General features: G+C 40.6%; 3 protein-coding genes across 3 annotated transcripts in view; 1 reads left to right on the forward strand and 2 right to left on the reverse strand.

The window, feature by feature from the left end:
• Positions 1 to 2,811, reverse strand: part of gpr143 (G protein-coupled receptor 143) — a gene marked incomplete at its 5' end in the record, with an annotated part of 13,895 nt that extends 11,084 nt beyond the window's left edge. The window contains 4 exons of the mRNA XM_010792080.1: positions 1,263 to 1,380; positions 2,175 to 2,283; positions 2,370 to 2,479; positions 2,705 to 2,811. Coding sequence (XP_010790382.1) covers positions 1,263 to 1,380; positions 2,175 to 2,283; positions 2,370 to 2,479; positions 2,705 to 2,811 — 444 coding nt within the window. The remainder of the gene's footprint in view (positions 1 to 1,262; positions 1,381 to 2,174; positions 2,284 to 2,369; positions 2,480 to 2,704) is intronic.
• A 3,613-nt stretch (positions 2,812 to 6,424) lies between these two features.
• Positions 6,425 to 11,190, forward strand: LOC104963478 (ankyrin repeat and SOCS box protein 9-like). Its single transcript, XM_010792072.1, has 7 exons — positions 6,425 to 6,841; positions 6,974 to 7,053; positions 7,231 to 7,338; positions 7,748 to 7,898; positions 8,152 to 8,286; positions 9,688 to 9,879; positions 10,006 to 11,190. The coding sequence occupies exons 1-7, from the start codon at positions 6,757 to 6,759 to the stop codon at positions 10,179 to 10,181; spliced, it is 927 nt and encodes a 308-aa protein (XP_010790374.1). The 5' UTR covers positions 6,425 to 6,756; the 3' UTR covers positions 10,182 to 11,190.
• A 3,046-nt stretch (positions 11,191 to 14,236) lies between these two features.
• Positions 14,237 to 27,419, reverse strand: part of LOC104963485 (motile sperm domain-containing protein 2-like) — a 15,039-nt gene continuing 1,856 nt past the window's right edge. The window contains exons 2-10 of the mRNA XM_010792081.1: positions 24,788 to 24,817; positions 24,523 to 24,696; positions 20,369 to 20,487; positions 17,139 to 17,232; positions 16,778 to 16,874; positions 16,267 to 16,387; positions 16,007 to 16,109; positions 15,428 to 15,457; positions 14,237 to 14,717 (exon numbers count right to left, since the gene is read on the reverse strand). Coding sequence (XP_010790383.1) covers positions 14,565 to 14,717; positions 15,428 to 15,457; positions 16,007 to 16,109; positions 16,267 to 16,387; positions 16,778 to 16,874; positions 17,139 to 17,232; positions 20,369 to 20,487; positions 24,523 to 24,696; positions 24,788 to 24,817 — 921 coding nt within the window. The 3' untranslated portion in view covers positions 14,237 to 14,564. The remainder of the gene's footprint in view (positions 14,718 to 15,427; positions 15,458 to 16,006; positions 16,110 to 16,266; positions 16,388 to 16,777; positions 16,875 to 17,138; positions 17,233 to 20,368; positions 20,488 to 24,522; positions 24,697 to 24,787; positions 24,818 to 27,419) is intronic.

Consider the following 27,419-nt stretch of genomic DNA (forward strand, 5'->3'; position numbering starts at 1 on the left):
GCCGTTGTTCAGCATGGAAACATTCAATTAGCTACACAATACATTATTGTTCTATTAATATAAAGTGAGTCAGTTACTCTATCAAAGGACAGCTGGTAGTTAGGCTACTTTTTACATTTTCAAGCCCATATTTCGTTACTTTACTTGAAAAAGAAGTTCATATCAGTTTCTCCTTTACCAAGTATTGTTTTAAACACGAGTATCGTGTACTTACTTGTACTTGAGTAAAAGATGTGTGTACTGTTGCCATCTTCTGCATGCCAGCCGTCAGGGGAAGCTTTAGAGCGCAACCAGCCCCTGATACACAGGTTGAGCTGTTACTGGCACTAGCCCAATTACCTTCTGAGAGCACGCTGATGGCGTCAGAGTGCTGTCCGGTTGCTCCATCATCGTTCTCTTTGCGTCCTGGACATGGCTCTGGTAGACAGAGTAGTGGTGCGCACCGTGGATCTCGAGCGCCGCTGTGTTTCGGCACTGGAAGTAGAAGCGAGCCCAGGCCAGCTTTCCTCCTCTGCTGCAGTCTGAAGTCAAACATCAAAAGCCTGTCCAGCACGTGAAAGGCCAGGGTGTTGGAGGAAACGCTTGCATAGGGTTTAGGATACCCTGAAAAAGGTCAAAGGCAAAAAAGTTGAAGGTTTTAAGACAGAGATGACAAAAGTACACAACATCCTTTACTCAAGTAGAAGTATACAGATAATCGTGTTTAAAAATACTCTGAGTAAAAGTAACTGACTAAACTTTTTACTCAACTGAAGTAAGTAAAGAAGTATGGCTTTGAAATGTTACTTTAAGTAAAAAAGTAACTACCAGGCTGTTTTAAAGAGTAACCTGACCTCACTTATATTAACTAGAACAATAATGTCATTGTTAGCTAATGAATGTTTTGATGTTGAACAACGGCAACATGACAATGTTTTCATTGGTCCCTCTTCTTTAGAGAAGACCAGGAAATGATTGATACACAGATTGTGTAAAAAATCAATAGGCACGCAATGACTCTAAATAATAATGATCACAACACCAAACAGATTAAAACTAAAGTAACCAGCCTGTTTTGAAAATGTAAGAAGTACAAAGTACAGGTATTTGTGTTAAAAATGTAAGAAGTAAAAGTAAAAAGTCGTGGAGTAAAGTACTGATACCATAAAAATGTACTTAAGTACAGTAACGAAGTATGTGTACTCAACTAGCTCCCACCTCTGGTTTTAGATATTGATAAAACTAGTGTGCTTCATTCTTTGTGTTCATGTTTTCTGACCTACCATTATAAACCATGTGATGAGGGCTGCGTTTCTGATGTTCCTGAAGCCATTGTCCTTGATGTCTGTCTGCATCTCCAGGTAGAAGAGGAGGCTCTCGTTGATGATGTTGGGAACCCAGCTGAAACATCAATATGTCTCATTAGCATTTAACCAATCTGTCAATGAACCCCTCTTAAAACCAACAGCTTTAAATGACTTTATTATTTTCCTTAAGTAAATATACAGCTGATATCCAGCTCTTATTTTGCTGTGGACCATGGTTATCATGACCTCCTATAACGACAATCATGAATTGGTCACATTATTGCAAGATGGCTCAATTATAAATTATCTGTTATAAAATGTATAACCTAAGTAATGCTCGACTAATGCATGACTCATGGTGAGGTAATGCAGGGTGCATCAGAGATGTGTTGTGAATTGTGATTGTATAAGGAATATTGATTCACTGTTACGTCATACATTCATTACATGCAATAAAATAAATGCATGGTTTAGAGTTGAGAATATAAAACATAATGATATGGTCCTTTGAATAAACATAATAAAATATTCTTATAAGAAAAAAAGTGTAAAAAAAAAATTACTTCCTTGAGTCTTGTTGTCGTTATAAGGTTGCCAGGAAACCAGCAAACTAAGATCACATTGTTTTTACACATTGCCAAATTAAACAAGGTATACCATGGTATTTAGTTAGCTTTAGAGGTGCTGTGTGGCAGATTGTATTGCTTTGGAGTGCCAGGCTAGCTCGTTGTGCTAAGCTAACTGGATGCTGCCTAATACCACTCTCCTGTCTGTATATTAAATATATAAGTTACAATCTTCTCCCTTAAACCTCAGCAAGAAACGTGCTGCTGAAAATGTCAGACTACTTCTTTGAGTGTATCCCTTTGATAAACAATGTTAACATACCAGATGAAGAACACCAGCATAATTTTAAAGAAGCGTATCTTTATCTCATTGGCCAGCCGTCTCTCATTTTCTGTGTAGATTCCTTGTCGTCCTTTTAGCAAAGATGTCACTAGATTGGAAGAACAAAAATAAGTAGATATTGAAAACCCATGTACATGTGTAAGAAAGTATATAACATAAAAGTATAGGAATTACCTGCAGATATGGTCAGATTAAAGAAGATAGGATTGGCCACGAGGACCAGCAGCATTGGTGCGTATGTGGTGACATAGTGAGGGATAGCATGCTGGAGGCCTTGCTCACAACTGCACACCATGCAAGAGAACATTAAAGTTAGCATTGGTAATCACAACTACATCACTGGGAGATAAGTTCTTAACCCAGTTTCAACATCTTTTTTCTATGGGCATACACACTGATTTATTCATCCACAGTTTTACTGATAGCCTCAGGCTCTTGAAAGCGAACTACAGTGACAAAATGCTGGAAGGTGGTAGGCCGTGCATCTAAGGAACAACAAAGGGACTTACTCAGAGATGGATGGATAGTAGAGCATGGCCACTCCTTCCACACACAGCAGCACGGCCAGACCCCATGTAATCATGTGGTAGAGGATAATGGTGCTGATGGGAAGAGAAACAAGTCATGAGACTGTGCTCCCAGCACATGCTGCTCTTTTATCTTGAGGATACATTTTCTTTTCAATGGAGAAAACAAATGTACAACACGGACTGAGGTTTGAAATGTATTGTTAGCCAGAGATGGGGTCGTTACTAAAAAAAAGCAATATATTACATATTACATATTACTTTTTTAAAAAGTAATATATTACACTACTTCGTTACCGTCTACATAAATTAACTCGTTACTTTACTCGTTACTTTACTCGCAGGGCCGGCCCGCCCCTTGCTACAGGCAGATCACGCAGACTGCGGCGCACCTACAGTAGCCATGTTTATGCAGCACTGCACGTGGAGACGTGGACGCGCAAATCGCGCAGATTACGTAGGCCTACATGTATACAAACCTGCGGCGGAAACCCCTCTTGTCTGTCAGTCAAGGCCGGATTAACCATATGGGCAACCTGGGCAAGTGCCCAGGGGCCCTTGAGCAAAGAGGGCCCTCAGTGACAAGATTTTTTTTTTTCCCGGGCACAACCTCACTCATCATACATTGTTTTAAATGATACTCACTCTTCGCCATAAATAACACAGCCTAACATCAATATTAAAATTATTTATGTTATTTTTGTGAAACAAATCCAAAGCCATTAATAAGACGGCCGGGTGAGAGGAGGCGGGTAAGAGTAACTCATAAAATGTTTCTCACTTTGTCGCGGGGAGATCTTACAATACTACTTTGCTCACTAACGTGAGAGACAAGCTCTCCTCCAATCGGCTTTAACCGAAGGAACCGACTTTTTTTAGCTCCCTAACTGGTTAGTCTACTCCGGGTGCAGACGAGTGTTTAGGTTAGTTGTACGCGTAGTTGAATCAAGCCATGACATTGGCAGTAGTGGGTGTCGGAATTCTTTCATCCGTTCGTTGACTTCGTTCACGTTAATACTCCCACCTCTGTCAAACCCTCATAAAGTAAGTTTTATTAAAATGATTTGAAAGACGATGTCGTCGTTGATTTTACTTTAGATACTGTCGGTTACGGGTTTACCTCGACACATGTCTCTCCTTTATTTCCTCGGCTTAGCCTGCATGTTTGAAATTTATTATGTTGTTGCCCTAAAGGATGTGGTAAACTGTAAAGTGACACCCGGCCTGACCCAGTCAAAAGGCCCCCGACTTAAAATCAGGGTCAGGCGGGGACGAGTTCTGGATCCATTATATTTAGTTTTGGAGTCTGTCGTGGGTTGAATTTATTACGGTTTTATACTGACCGACCGACATGTTCATGTTTCCTCAAGATAAACAAGTGTTTTGTGAGCTCTCAATGTTTTTCATTTTATACATCACTTTAAACACACCAACGAGTTCCCACCCGACACTAAGCGATATGTGTCGGTGGCGAATCATTATTTCAACTGCGCGGTATGTATGCACTCTTGGACTGTCATGGTCACCGGATGTCAGGTAAACTGGNGCACTTTGAGAGCAACATGAAGAGGTATACCTCTCTCAACACCCATATGAAACAGAACTGTAAGCAGATTTCCTTTTTCTTTATGGATATTTTATTTTAAACTTTATTCTTTTTTTACTGTCATATAGTATTTCATACCTGTTTTTCATTTATTCTCTTATTTTTTTATAACTATAATGATCATATAAACGTGTGCCTCGGAAATAATTGTAGCCTATATTAATGGTGACCAAAACGTTTGAGACCCACTGAGATAACACCGAGAGAGTCCTTTAGCTCACTGAGTCTCTCAGTCTGACAGGAGAGGACTCTCCTCCACCTGATTGTTGAAAAAACTCACTAGCACCAGAAGCTAACAAAAACGATCTCCGGTACTGGTGCGCTCTCTCTCGCGCACACACAAAGCCAAGCTTTAATGAAACACCGAGACCCAGACGTAATAGTACTGTATCATATTATTTTCGAATCAAAAATATGATTTTTTTTTTTTGTAACCATTTCCACCCTGTCATGCCTCTGTCACGCCTCTGTCATGCCTCTGCGCCCCCCAGGGGGGGCGCGCCCCCCACTTTGGGAACCACTGGCTCTAGCCTAATACAATTATTGGTTTGAACCATAGACTGTATAAAGGTTTGAACATGAACACAAAATCTGATTTTGATAAAGAAAAAAAAAATGGCTGTCCGTATAGTAGAGTACAATGTCCTCTTTTCTCTTTCTTGTGGCTGTAGTGGAAAGGTCAGAGCTCAGGAACAAAGAGTTAAAAGCAAATTTGTTTTGGCATAAACAGAAATGGTCAGCCTAAGAAATAAAACCTCTCCTGTCCTCAGTCTCATAACAAGGATGACATTTGGTGCTTATGTGAGCTGACATTTGCACCAAGCCTTGATATTATTTCCCTCCCAGTAGCCTATGTATGCATTAGACATTGACCACGTCCAAATACTGGAGAGGTCATGGCAGCGGCTGGATCTGCCTGCTTGGACAGAGATCTGAGGAAACGGGTGGACATTTCAAGCAGATTTATTTGGGAAACAAAGCATCAAGGGCGTCCATTATTCAGTACTACAGAGAGGGCATTCATTGAGTTTGTCAAATGGTTTTCTAATCTATATGCACCTTCTCCGACCAGGCACAAAGTCAATTGTATGGCAAACTTGCAGCCTGCTGCCAGGGATTAACAACTCCCTGAAGAATATGGTTAGCATCGATTTGCTGTTTAAATATCTGTTGCTGCCCTCTGCTGGTGTGCAAACACTGACGGAGCTCAAGAAACAACAGATATTGCTGCTTTTGGGAATATCTGTTTGTGGAAAGATATAGCTATTACACATTATTGTACTATATTTATAGCTTACATGAAGCACTAGAAAGCAGCCTAAATCAATACTTATAAGGGTGTATAGAGGTTGTGTAAGTTTATTGCCGGTGGTACTGATCCCTGCCTTTACTTTAAAGAGAGTCTGTCTAATTATCATGCCACCCATCCGCAGTCTGTTAAGTCTGAAGTGGATTTCCTGGTTTCTACAAAGCAAGCCATGAGATTATCTTTTTTAAGATCACTTGTGACCAAAAGTAATTAGGCAAAATGGGGTTTTTGGAATATTTAAAAAAACAATTCTGCTGTTATCTCCGCAAAATGTCATTACCATTACAAAAATGACAAAAAAAAAAATTGAACAGCTATGTTGATTTAGAATTAAATGAAAGAGAAGAAAACAAGCGAAGAAGAATTTTAAAAGTATTAGTACTGAATACAAAAAAATCATCAAAATCAATTCAGAGTCAAAATACACGGCCGTCTGGAATCAAACTCTGCACAAACATCATTCACAGTGACACATCTTAAAACATGTTGAAAGATGTGCACCTCTGCAATGGTAGCACAATAGTTCCTGAGGCACTTTAGGTAGTTTAGTAATGCTTTTATCCAACAATTTAAACTAAAGCAACGGATTAAAGTATTTCTATCAGTGCAACAGGTGCTGTGTTATTCTAAAAAGGCACAATATGAAGAAATATAGGCATATGGTACATCTTTCAAAGTAAAATCACATTACATCTTACTACATGGTGACTACCAACAATACATAATGCCCACAGATCATTATGTATATAAATTGATTCACTTCCGTCCAGTTTATCCTTAGTTTTACTCAAACAACTGAACGCCGCCCATCTCCTGCTGGAGAGGATGGGTGTGGCTGTCCAGTGTCAAATTACACTGAAATCACAGACCTGCTCAACAGGCCCCTCTCCCACTCCCTCTGCACCTTCATTGGTTGAGAACCAGTAGCTTCATTGTACCAGCCTGTATCCTGCAGGCAAATACTTTGTCAAAGAGGAAATGACATCACAGCAACCAGACCTGCCACCAAAACAGTGAAAACTGATGAGCAGCAAACGCCTCTCAGATGTATTTTGACTTCGAGCAGCACACAGTTCAGCCTCTGTTGTAAAAACAGCTTTTAGAACGGCAGTGAGAAGTATGTCTGCTGGACACAGAGAGACTCCGCCAGACACTGCATGTCAAAGCAGAACTCCTGTTTTTTTCTCCAACCCTTTGATGAGTGGTGAGTATCTGCGGGCAGCATATGCTGACACTGCAGTTTGTTTACTGCTCTGTACAGAATGTTTCAGCTTTTCATTTTAATGCACATGTATGTTACTTAAAGGTTGTTGGTGGCCACTGTTTCTATACCTAGATACTGAATCAGATTGGTCTCCAATTCACGATGCTGCCTTTAATGGACGTGTCCTCGCTCTGCAGAGACTCATTGCACAGGTCAAGTTCAACTGGACTTTGCATGTTACATTAAACTGCATTATAAAATGAAATGTATCTATGTATTTATTGAGGACAAATCTGAAACTCATCACATTGCTTATACTGAGATCTTGTAGTAACACTAAACGTACTAATATACATCTACAATGTTACATTTTCTGTGTGTGTTCACAGGGTATGTGTGTGAATCTGAACACTCTGGACCAGGTCTCCCCCCTCCATGGAGCATGTTTGCAAGGCCACACAGCGTGCGCCAAGCTTTTGATGGAAAATGGGGCAAATGTCAGTAAGGCTCCATTGTCTGGATATGTCTTTTCTTTTATAAATACATTTAAGATGATCTCAAAGGAAGACAATATGTTTTGTGTCCTTATTTACCAGAATCCTCCCCTAGTCTAGTAAGGAAGCAGCCCATCAATTATTACTGGGTTTAACTTTGTTTTGGTGCATTTAGTAAGAGATTAACCAAACAGAGACAAAGCATGCAGACACATTAAGGAATGCACGTTTAACATAAATCTGAGGATACAACACTGTATGTTTAAAGGAAGACCCTCACTGAATATGGTAGACATATAATCAAGGCTATATGAGGTTTATAACTTAAAAACGTAAATCTTTACACTTGCTAAACAACTTTTTGGTCTTGAATTTCTGGTAAATCGTCTCAAAACTATCCTCCCCCTGTCAGGTTAATGGTTCAACAGTGGATGGACAGACTCCCCTATCAGAAGCCTGCGCTCGGGGCCATGTGACCTGCGTAACCCTGCTCCTTCAGCATGGAGCCCGTCCTCTGGGGACCAGCCTGACCAGCTCTCCAATCCACAGGGCTGCGGCCAAAGGTCAGAGGTCAAATTCTACTGCATATGCACGGATAATCTGAACCAGTTTAATCAGCCACTACATAATGCACAAAGGGTGACAACACATCAGAAAACATGTATAACTCATCAAAACAGAAAATACGTGTTGTTTTAGGCTACAAAGTAAAACAACAGCATATTCTTCCCTTGATACCATGCGAAGGCACATTTCAAAGCACATCCCTCGTTGTACATCACTTCTCATTGTGATGATTCTGGTAACTCTGTCTAGGTCACATAGAGTGCATCGAGCCTCTTGTTCAGCACGGTGCAGATGTGGATCAGTTTATCGACCAATCAGGGTTCCCTATCCACGTTGCCTGCTCCAATCAGCATCTGAGTTATGTGAGGAAACTGCTTCAACTTGGTAAGAATGCCTTCAGCTTCAACTTTTAACCTCTAAAGAACATGTTAGTATTTAGGTTATTTAGACTAACACTTTTAATGGTTTGGAACGAAGGATAGAAGGATGATGATGCAATGTTGTAAAGTTTAAAGAACCAACCTGTATATAAAATGGTTTATTTGAGCAATTCAATCAATTCACTACAACATTTAAACGCTACTTACACATTAAAGTACCAGTAATAATAATAATAATCTTATAATATAATTAATGATCATTGCACTCAAAGGAGCCAAGTCTACTAGTACTTTTACTTGGAATACTTTAAGTACGCTAATCATTCTCACACCACTTAAGGGCCCTTTTTTATGCCCAGTATTTTTATTTTTTAAAGATAACTGCTTTCTTGTAAAAGTTACGTGGTGTTTTAATTTAAAAAAACGCTGGCCAGGTAAGTGTAGCGTAATTAATTTGTATAAAGTGACATTAAAAAGGGACATTTTTAGTAGTAAGACGAATTCTAAGCTCCAAAAACGTTTTGAAGCAATGTGTAAAAAGAGTTTATGTTTTTAAGTTATAAACCTCATATAGCCTTGATTATATGTCTACCATATTCAGTGAGGGTCTGCCTTTAAACATGCAGTGTTGTATCTTCAGATGTATGTTAACTGTGAATGCCTTGATGTGTGTCACGGTTTGTGAAACAAGCAGGACCCAAATGCAGATATAAACTGAAAATTCCTTTATTTCAAGGCTATGAGATATAGATATATATATCTATATCTATATCTATATATATATACAATGACAAAACAGAACACTCACCGCAGAACTAGTCATGGAACAAGACGAACCGACCAAGACAGACAGAAAACCCAGAACTTAAATACACAAAAGACTAATCACACAACAAGACACAGGTGAGGAGGAAGGAGGAAACACAGGAGCCCAGGTGAACACAATCAGATAACTAGACACACCAGGGAAACTAATGACAAGAGGAAAAACACAGGGAAAAGGGCCAGACAATAACCCAGAGGAAAACATGACATGGAAAACAGCAAAAACACCCAAACCTACAAAACTATAAACGTGACATAACATGAGAATCGTGACAATGTGTTACTCAACAGTAAACCTAAATGCAGTGCTTGTGTAAACACACAGTTATGTTTACACTGCTGGCTGAGCCGCACGTTATATAACACGTCTGCTGTATCATATCTAAAACATCCACTCATTTGGGCTTTGTAATTTGAATATACATAACCTGAGAGTAAATACAGTCCAGCTAGGAAATGGCCCAAAGTATTTCATGTAAGCAATACATTAGATAAGTGGTGCTGTGTAGGCTGTCAGAGACCCTCTCCCCCAGTTATGTAATGAGAGCAGGATCATACCTCATCACTCTGCTTTGTTCAGGTGCCAGAGTGAACAGCAGCGTGTCCGGAGAGTCTCCGCTGCACATCGCCGCCCGCCTCTCCAGCCCTGAGCTGGTGTCTGTCCTGCTGGACCACGGGGGGGATGTATCCCTCCGGAACTCTGAGGGCAAACAGCCGCTGGAGCTTGCCCCCCCCAGCAGCCTGGTGGAGAAGCTGCTGAGACAGGCAGGAGGTATTCAATCCAAACTAAACAAGTAGTGGCGATTTGCACGGCCTTTACATTAGGCTGGTGCCCTAAGCCGTAGCTAATAATCAAAACATCTCTCCGTCATGGCTCCTCTCCCCCCTCCCCCCCCAGGAGCCTCTCCTCTGATGCAGCTGTGCCGGCAGAACATCAGGAACACTATGGGCAAGCAGAGACTGGGTAGGATTCTCGACCTTCAGCTTCCCACAGAAGTGAAACAGTATCTTCTCTACAAATCAGACCCAGGGGGAGACCTATTTCAGACTCTGTGTCAGACTCGCAGCATTTAACTTCTAGGTCAGTAGGGGGTGCAGTTGCATAATCTTGCAGTGAGGCGTTGTGGTTTTGTTAGTAATTAACTCTAGTCTCCAGTGTGACCGGCCTCTGTAAACAAATCGACTCTCAAGATCAATCTGGACTTTTATCTGAGAACTTGGAGCAAGTTTTTATCATTAACTATTCATAACCATAAGATCATACATATTTAAAATGAGAATATGGGCTCATAAAGTCTAATAAATGTTGCATTATTAATGTTGAATAAAGGTTTCACAAACCAAAACAATATTATTTTTATTAGACAACCCTCTACATTCAGCTTATATGCTTTTTTGTGTTATTTGAAACTGAAGATCCTGTTTTTGATGCTGCTGTTTTGGTTTTCTTTAGACATACAGAAAACTAAACTTACTTTCAAACAAAATCCTGTAAATGTTGTATTGTATATCGTCCTTATAGGGCATCTAGGAACATGTTTCCAGAGCAATCTTTAAAGACATCATACAGTAGATAAGTGATTTCAAAGGCAAATCTCTGCAAGTGAAAACATCTTCAAATCTGGACTCATCAATAGAGAGATAGGACTTGATCAATTCCACAAACATATTTTTGTACTGCGATTGTCATGACTCATAATTCAATCGTGTCAGATTTTTTTCTTCCCTATTTTAAATAAATCAGATATAGCTGCAGTCTCTCTCCGGCTGGGGGAGATGTCAGTGTTTTATATGTCCTATGTGGCTTCTATGCTAAACCAGATATTTTAAGCTTGGTCATGCTCTTCTGAGGAATTAGTCTAGATAACCAGAAACTATGAGTCAGCAGATTAGGAGCACAAACCACTTGAGGTTTGAAGCACTAAAAACCCTTTATCTTCAAATGACCTCTTGCACCTTATTTTATTCAAAGGATTTCAGTTACTTTTTAATTGTGTTGAATTGAAATTGTTATTTTGGATTGTAAAGTGTATTTTATAATGTTCCTACAGATTTAAAAAGAAACTAAATAAATAAATGGATCTCCAGATGGAGAGTGAATAAACATGCATTGTTCATTCAGCAACAGCATCTGAAGTAAGGGCTTTGTTGTTGTGTACAGGAAGTGTTGAGAAATTAAGCAAATTCTCCTGTGAAATAACTGCTTCTGCCCCAGAGTCTAAAGAGTATATTTTTTTTTATAAAAAAACGATCACAAGGATCAAGCAAACAATAAAAACCCAAACATGATGTGAACACTGAATGTATACAGGTAGAAAAAAGACAACACATGTTATTATAACCAAGACAAGACACTTCACCCCAAATTGCTCCTGTGGGGATTGTCCACAGTATTGAGTATGTTAGTCGCTTTGGATAAAAGCGTCTAACAAGTTACATGTAATCATATAACAGAGGTGGAAGTAGTGGAGTACAAATATTTGTGTACTGTACTCAAACAAATGTTTATGGTATCAGTACTTTACTCCACTACTTATTTTTCTGACGACTTTTTACTTTTACTTGTTACATTTTTAACACAAATATCTGTACTTTCTACTTCTTACATTTTCAAAACAGACTTGTTACTTTAGTTTTAATCTGTTTGGGTTCGTGATCATTATTATTTAGAGTCATTGCGTGATTTTAACACGATCTGTGTATCCATCATTTCCTGGTCTTCTCTAAAGAAGAGGGACCAATGAAAACGTTGTCATGTTGCCGTTGTTCAGTATCGAAACATTCATTAGCTAACAATGACATTTTTGTTCTATTAATATAAAGGGAGGTCAGGTACTCTTTAAAACAGCTGGTAGTTACTTTTTACTTAAGTACATTTCGAAGCCCATACTTCTTTACTTTTACTTGGGTAAATAAGTTTAGTCAGTATTTCTACCAGAATATTTTTAAACACGAGTATCTGTACTTCTACTTGAGTAAAGGATGTGTGTACTTTTGCCATCTCTGATTATAACCCAGTTATTACTATTTTCCCAAGACTTCAGTTTTGTTTAGCACAGCCATGCATATACAGTCCTACATCGGAATAAAAAAACATCTGCAAATCTTCATGTCTCAGACTGACACAAGGAAGAGTATTTATGTGAGGCTTCTTATTTCCTTGGCCTGTTGCGTATTACAATAACCCGAGATAGAGAGGGCACGGCAGAGATAAATCTTTGATCTATACTATTCCCTATTCTAATTAATTCAGATGGTATAAACCAAAGAATACAATGTTTTATTTAGGTCACTACTCCTTTCCATGGCCCAGATCTAGTATTTAAGATGTGCCGGCATGATTTCATGCTAATCATTTGGCTTATCCTCAGCCTGAGGCGGGAACACCCTCTGAAAAGTGGATCCATCTTGATTATCTCAATACTTTTGGGCTCACAAGTTGCATAAATATTGAGTGGAAGCAAGGCATCATTGGTGATGTTTTCCAAAGTGTCAAGCAGCATGACAGATGTCAACACATATCCTTCAAGGGCTCACTGACCTCTGACCTGTGTGTGTCTGTCCCTGCAGCCAATCAGTGAGGCTGATGCAGCCCAGGAGGGAAAGCAGAAAACAGGATTAAGACAGATGGAAATGGCAAGGAAAATAGTAAAGATGGAGAATACACTTTTTTAATATGGCATCCTCTTTCTGGTTACAGCCCATAAATACATTTTACTACATAGTTAGGGGAGATTAGTAATACGGACCACCACTGTATAGGCATTGATTTCAATGAGTTCATTTACAGAGATGATGAAAAGGGCAGCATGTGGTGCACCAACATCCTACCCATGGGGAGGAAAGCACAATATGCTCGACACCCTTCCCATCCTTGTTAAATGTAGCACTCATTGACTTTCCATCAACTCCCCTCCCATGTCCCAATTTGCTACTTGAACTTAATCATTTCCCCCCCTTAAACCTCGCATGAGTGCCTGGGGCCAGCCGCACATTGAACCGGGTTTCGATTTAAGTGGTGTTTAATGTTGAATCAATACTGTGGAGGAGCCTCTGCCTGGTGAAGCTATGGAGGAAGACATATGGCAACCACTGTAAGTAATTACTGACAAATAGGCAATCAGGTGAGATGAGTCCGTCTGGGAATCAGTGTCACATGACCGCTCAAATAATTTTCCACTTCAGTCATTGTGGCATCACTGATAGCAGTGTTGTGTTTGGCCCTGTGCAGTGCAGTGTATCTGATTGGCTTCCCGGGTTCAGTCAGGTACTGTGTGCCACTCGGATGCACTTAAAGTCAGCCCACCTATGTGTGATACCAAGGCTTTTACTTTTATCCTCCAGAGGCAAACACTCCATTTACCACCATGCTTTCTTTTAGTACATATGCACTCACAAATGGCGCCAAATGCATCTTACCGAAAGATTTAGTGGAACACAAAATGCAAGTTTTACATCGAGAGAACACGCTCACTTAAAAAACAATTCCTTTGACGAAAATATATTAATGGAGAGATTTTTATAAGAACCATATGAAGGGTTGGCACTGAAACAGAATGCAGAACAAGCGACGTAATCTTCAGGGATAAACACTTAGCGGCTCCCCAAAACAGCCCAGTGTTTATAATCAGCGTAGGATTAGTTTACCCGTTATTGCACAAGTCCTTCCAATCATCTCCACGGCTACCACCTACTGCGAACAAGCAGCAAGTGTTTACGCCCGACAACCCTTATGTGCACACATATAATAACCCAATTGTGATCATTCCTATTGCGACGACGCGCATCCTGATTGCTCAGAGCTGGATCTTGTTATAGATATCAGCGCTTTCCACTAAGCTACAAGTGGGTTGCGCTGTGTCCTTGTACTCGCCAGTAATTGCTTTGGTATTTTTAGTTTGCCAGTGTCGGGGTAATTAAAACAAATGGAGGAGAAAGTGGGAACAGAGATCTCCTGTGGCTCCTCAAGGCTGAGTGTGGGAGAGGTTTAGTGGGGGCGCACACGGCAACATTTTCAATTAAACACCTCTGTACTAATGAGGGTTTATTAGGAAGTAACCACAACATTCACATGTCTGGATGAAGGCGGATGTGGAGAGACAAGGAGAAACAACAACAGATAAGTTGACAAAAAGTGTTTATTTTATATTCTCTAGATTTATATAATATGTAAAAAATTGTACATTATGATCACAGAATTAGTAATTGTTCCTCCATGTTTTGTTTTTAGTAATAAATACATATTTATCTTTTGATGCATCTTAAAAAATACATTAATGCTTTGATGTCACTTTGTTAAAAGAGTCCCTCTCAAGTGCCTGAAAAGAGACGAATAAAGTCTCTTCAAATGGAGACTCCACAACGACTCCCTAAAGGGGGCCCTGTTCCCCTCCATGGCAGCAGCCCGCGCGGGGGTGGGGGGTCAGGAATGTCTGCGGTGGAGCGGGCGGGGGCAGGTCAGGATGGCTGCTGGGAGCTGGTCAGCAGGCGCAGACACAGCAGGTTCAGCAGGACCAGGATCAGCACCAGCCCGATCAGAACCTTCTGCACCCACAGGCACGAGTTCAGCTTCTGCTCCAGCCGGGCATTGCAGGTCATCACTTGCAGGAGCTGGTGAGATAAAAACTGGTTTAATCTAACACTGTTGCAATGAAAGAAGTCATGGCAGCAAACCAGGCTATAGATGTTCGGTTAATTTGGGAAAAAAGGGTGAAACACACGCCTATTCTTTTTCTAGAGTTAGATGATGGATTCTACTCTCATGTGTGATATGGGAAGACTGGAGGTAGGAGATACACATAGCCTGGCTTTTGCTAAACTATAACTGTGTCTCTAAGAACGTATCGACCTGAAATTCAAAACGACAATTTGTGGTTTCAGGGAGAGTTAGGTGCTACTGTGTGTCAACTTCCTGGTGAGAAGCGGTTGATTGCAGTGACTTCCTAGATCATAACTGTGAAGTGGTGAGGAAATAAGCAGAGAGGCTACGCACAGACATATCAGTTCTATTGAAGAGAAAGAGTACTAATTAGGGAACTCTAGAGGGGATGGGAAGAGGTCTTTGACATTATTATACAGAGCTAGGCTAACAATTTTCAATTTGTATGCTAAGCTAGGCTAGCTGCCCCTCTTCTCCAGCTGTAACACACAGACATGAGAGTTGAGTTTCTCGTCTAACTCTCTTCAAAAGAAAGTAAGAAAAGCAAGAACAGTTCCCCGAAATGTTACCATACCGTTAAACATGTAACAAACAAAAGTCCAACAAGACATTTATAATGCTACGACCTAATGAATCTACACTCAACCTACATAATACTTACTGATGTGAAATGTATGTTATCATCCAGTGCCTGGGTGTGGGATGTTTTTGGAGTATGCAATGCAAATACAAAGACATGTTAATGACATCTGTAAGGGTGCGACTTCATCATAGAGTCATATTGGACTACAATGTGTTAGGGATGGCAGAGTATAACATCTACATTGGTGGTCAAAAGGATCTCCATGAACAAATGTATTGTGAGTAGGGCTGCTCAATTAATCGTATTTTAAATCGCGATTACGATTATGGCTTGCAACGATTACGAAAACAACGTAATCGAAATAAAACGATTATTTTGTTATTATTACTTTTTTTTTTTTTTTTGGGGTTTTCCAGTTGAATTATACTTAAAGTTCAGGGTAATCAACTGTTAAAAACATACTGTTCAATTTTTTTTTTTAAATAAATGGATGTTTTCAAAGTCAATGAATAATTTGAAAGCATTTAATAAATCGCAATTACAATTATTGACCCAAATAAATCGAGATTAGGATTTTTGCCATAATCGAGCAGCCCTAATTGTGGGTCAAAGATAATGAGTACTGACGAGAAGAGGCTCCTCTCCAGCAGAACTCACCGCTGTGTAAATTTCCTGCTGCCCGCCGGAGACCGTCTCCACAGGGCTGTCTCTGAGAAGACTCACTGTTTGTTTCAGGCTCTCCACAACGTGACAGCGCAATCTGTGGGAAATTCACAACCTAATGAGCGGGAAGTCATCAGGGCGATACGCAGCCGACAAGCTCACGGTCACGAATGTAACGAGGACACTGGGGCAACGGGACAATGTACTCATTATTTGACAGATTTACTCTCATGGCTGTATCAAGGAGCACAGACCTGTGTTCCATGATCTTGGCTTTCTGCACTTCTTTCCAGAACTGTGCGAGTTCTTGTGATAAAGAATTGTCCATCTCGGCAGCCATGACCAAGAATCTGTCCTGTGGCGATGCTTGAGAACCTGCCGGAAACATCCAGGGCAACAAGAACACACGGCAAGTCAACATAAATAATGGAAAGGATTTGATTTGTTGAGGAAATCTTCAGCAGGAAGGAGAAAATGCATTGCTTGACATGACATTGTGAAAAAGCATTAAAGCAACCCTGACATAGGTAGCACTGACTCTTCCAAGGTATTTGCAATAGAGTGTAGTCTATACACGGTTTGAAGGCCCCAACATGTTTGACCTCAGTTGTTTTGGGCAGATTCTTCTTTTATCACTTTTAAAATATGTATGCTGGGCAAAGAAGAGTGGCTGCTAGCACTCTGAAGGTAGAAGACCAGACTTTGATGATTCTGAAGTGCAGCTTTAGGAACAATCTATTGTGAGACAGAGCTAGAGTGCAGTACCTCCATGTAAAGACACGACTATATCTACTGACGCTCCTGGTTCACAGAAGCTGCTGCTGGGCTTCACTCTGTACTTCTCAGGTGCTGTGGTCCGTACCTGGAAAGACACCAAGGACACTCTAAATAAAACATATTTATTTTCAGAAAGTGGTTTGTCTATGAAGATCAGAAAATGGTCCAAACATAGAAATTCCATGAACATTGATATAAAGTTGCAAAAAAAGCAGAACAACTTCACATTGGAAAAGATGAAACCAGTGAACTGCTATTACGCTAAACAAATGGCTTGACTAAAATGTAATTTTACTGTTGATCAAATAACAGAAAATGTTACTTAGGCACAAACGCTCCTCATTCTCACCTTGAAGGCCACTTTATTTTTGGTCACATTGCTCAGGATAATGAGGCATCTTTTCTCCGTCTCTGCAGAACCAAAGCTGAGCTCCTCTGCGGGGCTGGAGGGAGAGAAAACCCACAATGCGTGACAGGAGGAGATACGTTAGGAAGCTGTCGTGGTAGGAAGGAGACGCCTGTTCGCGCACTTGTACAACTGCTGCTCTACATGCAGGCTGGAGTTCCCTTTGCTCCCTCAAATGCTTTGTTCTTTCTCTCTTAGGCTTCGTATGAATACAGATTGGGCGGATACTTCATGTGCTTTGCTGTCTGTGTGCTATGATTATCCTGGGACTTGTAGCTTTTCCTGCTACACATCCCTCTAAATATCTGCTATAACCATCGTTATTCCTGAAGGATGTTATAGAAAGATTTGCAGCAAAAAAAAAAAAAATTATACTTTCAAATACAGGATACCTGTTTTTACATTAATCAAAAAAATCAATAAACCATGTCAAAGTCCGAGGCTGAATCACCGCACTATGGGGCCCCTGGGGGACAGAATTGAGTTGGAGGTTCCTGTTGACCACAACAAGTGCATCTATACATGCGTCCCAATTGACTACTTGTGATTGGATCTCACTTAAAAAACACGTTCATCACGTTCGACAGCTGCAAGCATTGACGTATTTTCCTGTTACATCCTAGTTAGGGACACATCAGGAGGCCTCAGCATTTACACTATGTGGTCATATGTGGACAAACCACCATGGCAACTGGTTACCGTGATCAAATCACAACGAGTCTTTGTGGTTGTTGCATTCAGAGCTGTGGTCTTGTAATCTGACCCCCTAAGACCCATGAATACTCGATGTAAACAGGGTCTAGGTGCCTTCGCTGGCTATAGGAGGAGTTAATGCTTTGATTTAAACTGAAACCACTTAGTAGTCCTTTATGTCATCAACATTTGTTGGTGTATCGTACAAGACATTTGCAGCTAAGATAACATCATATTTGTAGAGCAGATAGCTAATGAACTATTTATCATGAAAACCAATGTTTGCCGTGCTCTTTCCCCCGCTGAATGTTTGTTTGGTGGCTGGTACAACATGTCAAAGTGCAGGACATGGTGTTCATGTTGGTTAGTCAGATAAAAAGGATACTTTGTGTGCTGTGTAGCAGGATGTGTGTGGCTTTTAGTCAGCGTGAATGTCTTCCCATGATTAAATGCTTTTGTTACTGCTTAACGCAAATATGGTTCCAAATGAAGCAATCTGATTGGTTGTATGGAAACAAGCTGTCCATCTACCAAAACGGAGAACTCATGGTATTAGAATAAATGATTGTCACTATTTGGTTTCAGATTTTGATGCCGAGTAGAACACAGGAGATGTGAATACTCTAGCAACTTATTTTCAGTTGGACTTTAAACTGTATGGAGCGCTGATCAGGCATCACATCTGATGTGAAATGTTGAAAAAAAAAAATCTGTGACCCAAAAACTTGGGATGAGGCTCTTTCTCTCGCAGTTTGTGATCAGTGGTGGTTGTTGCCGGCTCTCGCTGTTTCCTCTAAGCAAGTTTGCAACAGTCTAACTTGGCTATAAACAGCATGTTATTCGATGAATTCAGACAGGTTAAACCCTTTTTTTATTGGGAGAAATTAGAAAAAAAGATTTGAATATCTGCCTCATATCAAGCTTCTCCTTAATGTCTCATGGACTGACACTGCTAAGAACAAAACGTATATTTCTCTTACGCAAGTCTCCGTGTTATTTCCCCGGTTCTAGACATAGAGGCTCTTTCCCTCAAAGTGAGTTTTGGGGCTCTGAAAACCTTTTGCAAACATGAGATCAAAGCCCCCTACTCCCCACTAAAGCCCCCCCAGCCTCGAATTAAGGCTAACACAGCTCAGAAACATAATTGCATTTAAGGCTCATTTAAAATCTGTTTATCACTAACTCACAGCCCAGAGCTGTCAGAATCCTCACATCAAAGCCATTCCTCCGTTAAAACAGAACTCAACGGACAAATATTCATGAAAATGAGAAGTAGTATCATTCAGTGTGAGAATGCGCCGCTAATTCTTTACCCAATAGCCAAACACATACTTGTGGGATTGCTTTTTTCTTCTTTGCAATACACGGCTCTTGAAGTCGACCCCTCTTTTGCAATTGAAGGCTGAATTAAAAACGTATGATGTGTGTGACGACATGTTCAGAGTGGACGAGTGCTCCTCTCTTAAAGGTTAATTAATCATTGGCCAGTCTCTCATTGAACAAACGATCGCTAGCATCCTTAATTCCTGCCCCATGTGAGCGGATCAATCAGGCCATAAAAGGCGCAAACATCAATAATGACTCATGGCTTTGAGCCGATACATGAAGGGGACATTTTCGTCAATATATACAAGGCAATTAAAGTTATGTATTTTTGCTAATGGCTTCTTAACGGGCTTATGCTCAGTTACCAATTTATGAACGCAGTATAATGTAACATCTTACCTCCAAGGACGTTATAATGTTTAGTTTTAGCTACAGCTCTTGAAAAAATTAAGAGACCACTCCAGATGATTCTTAAATCTCAATCTCTACACGTATGGCAGCCATTCCATTCCGGGGTCTGTTGAATGAAATATACACATACAAACTGATAATGCTGTGGTGGTCTCTTCATTGTTTCCAGAGCTGTATCTGTACATTGACCGTAACCCTAACCCTGAAACCAGCATTGGAGTGGAGATTGGCAGAAAGGACGGCAAATGAGGATAATCTAGATACATCTACTACCGGTTATTCTCAGCAAACTAACAATCCTTAGGTGTCCAGTCAACCTTTCTGACTACCTTACTTCATGTTTCCCAAACACAAATTAGTTGTAGTTGCAGTGCAGAGATGCTGAACAAGTGTGCATATAGTCAACAACAAATGTAGTGTACAGCTAATCTGTTGGTTTAAAAAAATAAAAAAAAGCCTCTGACATTTTCTGGGTTCATTTAGGCTCGTGTAGAAGCTGTCAATGTTTCCAAGAACACTTGAAAAGGTAGGATAGGAACACTTCCAAGTAATGGTAGAGATGAGGATTTAGCATTATTAGCAATGATAAACATCGAAGAAATCCATCAGCTGATTGTGAACTGGTTACATGTCGTTTTTAGAGCTTCGTCATCTAAGTAGATTCTTTTCAATATAACTGCAACTTGAGGAAATGACCGTATAGAATGATGGTAAGAAAGGAGATTGTGAGCAGGATGGCCTACCTAACATCTAGCAGAGCGCCTTTGAAGGTAGTCAGTGGCTTTCTGGCCCCTTTGGTCCTGGAGCTAGTGTCTCCTTTGTCATTGTCCTCTGATCTCAAACTGTCTTCCAGGAAATTCACCTGAAACAACAAAGAGCAGCTAATTAGAAAAGAGACTCAGAGAATTGATAAAGCAATCGTGTGACCTTTATCTTGTTCCTTCCCTGAAAATAAAATGTTTGAACTTTGGCCTTTAAGCGAGGAAAGCTATCAGTTAATGAAGCTCTTGACAGTTATCTGCAATGAATAATGAATGGCTCTTGTGAAATAATCGTGAAGTGTTCAGAACATGTTTTTACTACCGAGAAACCTCCGTGGTGACTCTTCACCCGTGTTCCTGGTAGTCTTACAAACACATGACAAGACGCTTGAACATAAATAGTTCAGTGAGTCCAGGAGTCAGAATTAAGACTCCTACAAGGATACTTTCACTTCAGCAAAACATCCGTACACTTTGACCCAAATTATCCTCGGACAGATCACGAGATAAGGAAACAGCTGACAGGATAGAAATTGCGAAACGTCAGCCTAAGCACTACGGATAAAGTTGTTGGGTTGGGAGGAGGATGCCTTCACAGTGATGCTGGCAACACATATTGTGTAAAACAGATGGGAGAGTGAGCACATCATGGGGGGAGGGGGGGGGCAAAGGTGAGCGGGCTCTGCATGTGATGGGAACATTTGTGACTCGGAGGGGGTAAGTGTGTCATTTGCTGTGATAAGCAACACAACATGTCATCTTAATTCAATGGCTGACTGTCATGCAAGTGCCACAATGAAGACATCAAGAGATGATCAGCTGCTGATGAAAGGCTTCATTTATTCATCATTTCAGAGCAAGCTCAACACAATGAGGTCACAATGTGAGTCGAAGAAGTCAAACAATCACATTTTTTAATTAGAAATGAAACATGAGGCAGGCTGTGTCACACACACACATCATAATTAAAATAACACTGTTTTTAAGAGCTTCGATCCCTTTCGTAAGGCTCATGGAAACAAAATTCCATTGTAGATTAACAAAGAACAAAATATTAGGCAATTTCTTTCAATTCAAAAAACACTATAAGCAAATACAAAGAATTAAGACACAACACAATTAATACTACATTTGATACCTTCATGTTTTCTACACATTGTGTAAGATTTGAAACGCAAAGACAATAGAATTATTAAAATATTAGTGAAAGGCTCATAAGAGGAGTGTCTACTGGTTGTACAGTACATATTAGTAGGCTTTACACATGATACTTGATATCACTCCCCAGTGTCACAGACCTGGTCAAAATAGTGTTAAAAAACAAGGCACTCATGGTGTTAGTTAAGATATGCATAAAAGCAAAGAAGTTAAAAAACGTGTTAATAACTCGTTTTACTGCAACATAGCAGTAATTATTTCAGTCGTTTTTATCTGAGGTTAGAACATACAGGTCATGTAAATGTGTTCCTGGCGGGCAGGGACTGTGCGATGAGTTTCTCAATTTGAAATGTAAGGTCCAGGACAGATGAACATGTCCAGGGATGAGACGACAGCAGGTGACTGTCTGAGGCAGGTGCACTCACAGTAATTCAGTCACGTGAGCACACCTGCCTTTCCAGCCGGGAGAAAGCGTCTGGACTCTGTGCTCCGAGTGTGGGTTTGATCCTAACCTGCCTTACCACAGCCAGCCCTTGTTCCAAAACAGAGAGAAAGGCAATTAGCTCCCAAGTAATCAGCGTAATTGAGGAGGGACGGCGGCGGAAGAGTCGATGGTTTGTTTAGACAAGATGGAACGTGCTCTGACGGGCTGAGGAGCCGGCAGGACGGGATATTACAGAGCAGCAGGTTTAGGCACAGCACAGGCATCCAGGAATTCATTATGCCTGATGAGACTACTCCACACTTTGAAAAATGACCAAGAGACATCATCTCACTCTCCTTTCATCTTGTTTTAAATAGTAAACCATGCCTTTCTGTTCATATTGTGATTGTTCTGATACTCTGTATAGTCGGACAACACCGAACATATACTTACTTCTGTCCAACACTATGGGCTTTAAAGGAAGTACCTGTGCAGGAGGTATTATTAACCTTGAATTAATACATTTCAAAAAAGAAAGTTGGGCTTGTAAGGTTTCCAGAATGAATTTATAATTCGAATGTAACCTTCAGCCAGTGGCGATATTTAAAGTCACATGAATTACCATTCATTTTCAATCGTTATACAATTCACCATTCAAAGACAAACTGTTGAGCTTCTATTCTCTGAGCCTGAATATTCATCAACTACTTGAGACATTGTGATTGCTGTCAGGCATATTTCAAACACCAATCATACCAGACTCACTTTCTGTGCAGCGTCACTGCCGAGTGGTTGAGTCACTAGCTCTTCAGACTAACATGAAACATATCTTTCCCTTTCCCACAGACAATGTTTTTAATGTCAAATATGAAGTCAAAAATGCTTAAATATGGAAATGTGTACCTTTTCTCTTGGGAATAGTGGGGCTTGTTCACCAACAACATTAACAAACTTTAAAATGGTTCCTGTAAGTTATTGCTTGGGCTAACATTTGAGTGATTTGCATATCTTTGCTTTGTAAATCTGAATCTGTTGTGCATGACCAATGTGGTATTTATTAACAATAAGAGCTCTGCTTGTTTAGTGGGTCTTAGGAGGCTCATGGGAGAAGCTGTGGGTGACACAGCAGCAGCTCTCACAGGGTGTGTCCTATAGGCAACAGGCGACAAAAACTCATGAGAGCGGCTATAAATCACAACACAGTTATATCACGACTCACGTCGAACGCAGGTCAACCCCAAATCTGCTGCTCTTTGGCTTTAACAGCAACCTATCTGTTATTCAGAAGGGCACAAACCTCCCCAAGGCCGATTCCATCTGACTTTTATATTGATTGTTGTGTTTTCATTTAGGTCTTAATGTGTGCACATGTTTCTTTGACTGTGTATATACATATTTTTATATTCTATATACATTGTTTTCATATTTGGGATCGTGGGAAACAGTATTTCGATCTCTCCGTCTGTACAAACAAACTGGAAGATTTACATTAAAGTTGACTTTGATGATTCGGCTGTGCTTTAACATTTAATAAGTTCTTGCTTGACCCATGCTTTAGTTAATAACTGCTGCAGCAAAATAATAATTAACCATGCTTGAAAACAACCTGCACCAACATATTGCAAATGTACAACTTTCTCGAAGTCGAGCATATCCTGAGCCCTCCATCTATTTCCATGCAGGCTTTCTCTGCATGACGCTGTGCGGGAAAGTAGCTAGGAGATTATGAAACTGGATTGTCCTGAAGGAGAGTAGAATATATGACATAAGCTGCAGCCTTACAGCATGTGGGTGGAATCGGGTGACACCAGAGAGAGAGGGAGGTTGACAAGTATCTGCAGACATAGTTAAGATAAAGCCTGCGGGGCGTCTCAGTTATGTTGTTGGGCTGCTTGCTGTTGTTTGGCGAGGAAGAGGAATCCAGCTACAGCAGGGAAGAGCTTAAGTAGCTGACTTGACAACCTCTGTGGACCGTATGAGGAGGAGAGGAGGGGAGGACAGAGCACCGGCTTCGAGGCACTGGCTTTGTTGGCAGGATTTAATTGCAGCCGTAGACATTAGGAGTCACCTTCACATAGACAATGAGCAAGAGCTTACCATCTTCCAAATCAGGACATTACTTCCCATTTCATTCACTGCGGTGATCACATGCTGTAATCTCACGCTCAACTTATAGAATGTGAGTGAAAGAAGAAACGACTATAGGACGCTCAGTTTGATTCGTAGCAGAATGCCACAGCTATAAGATCATGACTCAATTACACACGAGAGCAGCTACACTGATAACAACGTCCCCACAAGTCTTGCTAACTATATTTGCTTCACACATTTTACTCATAAACACAACATTCATTCCATATTCAGAAGTTTGCTGACTGAAAGCGAGTCGTGCCAGAGTGGAGACTGACAACACAGAAGGAGCCCTCCTCCCTTACATTGTGGCTAAATGAAAGCGTGAAGAGTTTTGTCTTCATTACATTGAAGGACTTTTTTAAGCCGGCTCCATTCTGAAACTAATGATAATAACTAGATGTAAAGTGAACAGAACATTTACCTTTTTGGGCTTTACTGCTACCTCAGAGCTGAAGCTGGACTCCAGGGCGTCTTTGCTCTCCATGTCCCCCTCTTTGCTCTCCAGCTCGTCCTCACTGACTATCGGCCCGTTTTCACAGATGGGTGTTTGGAAGTCGTCATCAGGGAGAGGAGGGTAGCTGTACTTGAAGGGGTCCTGGAATGTAGCCAGAAAAATATATATCAAAACATGCATGGTTTTTAAAAGCGTGTACATTGTCTATCTCAATGAAGGTCATCATACTGACTGTTCTTGTTAAGCAGAGAAAGTCCCATGACTTGAATATGAATTAACATAATTGTTACATGCAGCAGTTGGTGCTTGTGTGCTTTTGTGTGCGTTTCTCTCTCTCTCTCCCTGATTGTCTCCAGGTGCAGCCTCTCCCCCAGGTGCTCCCAATCCTCAATCAGGGCCTCCATAAAGGACCTGAGGAAGGCTGCAGTGGCCTCTCTCCTTCTCCTCTGGCTGCATGTGTGCAGCATGTCTCTGTGTGAGGCCTGTGTTTTGGTGAATTTTTAGATGTGCTCCAGTTTACCTTTTTGTGTATTGTTTAATTTAGTCACTTTCTTTAAGAAAAAAGTTGTTCTTAGTTACTTTAAGTTTGTTTTCGCAAATTGGCTGCTGAGCCTGTGTTCTTTTTGTCCATTGAAAGACCTGCTCGTGGCTTCAGCATTCAGTTTCCTCTCCTTTTATCTCTCGGCCGGTTATTTGGTGTTTTGTTACTTCCCTTTGTACCCCAAGATTTATAAGGGAACGTAACAGGGACCATCAAGGCTATTTTTCATTGCTGTTGCCGGCCACTATTGCTCATGTAAACCTACTACTGCTGAGTGATTTTGTTCTGGAACAGGGCCTGTACACGGCCATATACTAAACAAACTACAGAGCCCATTCCGTGTCCTGTTATTGTTAACTTCCTCTCTGCCTTCTTCTGGTGATTTATCTGACGTCCAGCGCTCCGTCTTTTAACCTCTTTTCCTTTCTCTTTCTTGATCCTCCTTAGCAACCTTCGTTATAGTCCTTGACAATGCTGTATTATCAACGTGTCACATGTTAAGAATTTACAATCAGAATCAAGTATTCAACTAAGCCGTGTAATACAAGTTGTTAGTAGCCTTAAGGGCCTACACAGTTGTTATGCTATACCACATTGCCCTTCACTGGATGTATAATGAGTTGCACTAAACTACATTTCAGCATTTAAAATACCAAGCCATTCTTTTGGTGAAAGTAACTAAAGTAGTGTAACTTATTACTTTCAAAAGGCAGTAATATATTACATTTTGGAAGTAACTTGCCCAACACTGGCGCCGGTGTCTGAACGCTCACTCATTGCTAGCTATGTAGCTAACTGGGCTACTTAGCTTGCATTGTTATGGATCTAAAGCAGGGTATATGCAGGAATCCTGAGGTCCAATGTAATACCTTTTAAGACCTTTTTTAAGACCCTTTCCATACATTTTAAGACCTCATCGCACCTTTGAGTTCTAACTGGTTACATTGGCTACACACTTTACCTCACATTTACTATATTGATTGTAAGATAGCACAACTAAACAGAGTGCAGACAGACTACTGAAGCCTCCTCTCCACATGAACTTCAACCTCTTTGTGAAGGTCAGGTTTAATGCAGTATGCTGCTTTGTTGCTTCTGTACTGTTGGAGATTTGGAAGATGTTTAAAACCAACCTCGTCTCCGCGTGTCGTTTGGTAAGCTGGGTAAATTCGTAAAAAGGAAGGGATTAAGAAACACCAGAATGCAAGTGAAACAATAATCTTGTTTTAATGATACAAAGTAACAATACAAATACAAAGGAATCACGAAGCACTCTGCAGAGTACTCCGGGCTCAGGTTCTACCACCGTGTAAGACAGGTCTCAGGAACGGCCAGTCAAAAACAAGAGCGCGAACCAAAGGAAAACACAGGCTTTCATACTAAAACACAGGAGGAGGTGTGTGCGTGCTTTCCCCCGATCATCTATTGGGAGAGACAACACATGGCCCTGCGCCACCCAATCAGATGCGACAACCAGCAGAAGAAACCCGGAAACAAAAAGTCTCTTTCGATTTGAAGCGAAAACCAGACACCTTTTGGTGTGCCGGTCGAACCTGATAGCACTTCATGTATTCATTGCTATCGGGATGTTAAAGAGCATTCCATGGAATATAACAAAAAGTGTATCACAAAGAGCCGTTTCTCCAAACTTACCTACCCCACCCTTTAAGCTACACAGTTTACATAATTTACCATGTAGGTTTTATAAAAGCAAAGTACATACTAAAAGTGGGGAAGTAAGGATAGTTTGATTATAACAGGGCAACACTAAGTACATTTTGTGCATTTACTCCATTGTAGATGGGTGGAGGTTAATATTGCAGACACATCCTACCATAATCAAAGGGGTCTAGCTAACCTGAACTGTCTCTCCTTTCACGGGTCCCAGCCAGAATAATGGCCAATGTGAACCAGACTGTCACCGAGTGAGCACGAAGACCTGTAACCTCAAGCACTTAGTACGTCACTGTGTCCATTCGAATCATGACAAGAAGTAATGTGCATAGTGATGATAGTACATAGGGGAGTGCTTGAGTAATAAATCGCACTGAGCAAAGGCTCATATGTCAGTCAGGACAGAAGAAAATTAAGAACACTAAATGTAGGGCGAACAGAACACTCATTGTCAGAAAAATAAATACAATTTAACTTTCTTATGTTAATGATGCTCATATATGCCCATATACAGGAGCTGGCCAAAGTAACACATCCTTTTTACTGCAGTGAGTACAGATACTCGTGTTTCGTATAAGTAACAGAAGTATGGGCTTTTGGAAATGTACTTCCAGTAAAAGTACCCATAATAAAACTAGCCAGCTGTTCT

Source organism: Notothenia coriiceps, unplaced genomic scaffold, assembly GCF_000735185.1.
Source record: "Notothenia coriiceps isolate Sejong01 unplaced genomic scaffold, NC01 NC01_scaffold00036301, whole genome shotgun sequence".
NCBI classification, from domain to species: domain Eukaryota; kingdom Metazoa; phylum Chordata; class Actinopteri; order Perciformes; family Nototheniidae; genus Notothenia; species Notothenia coriiceps.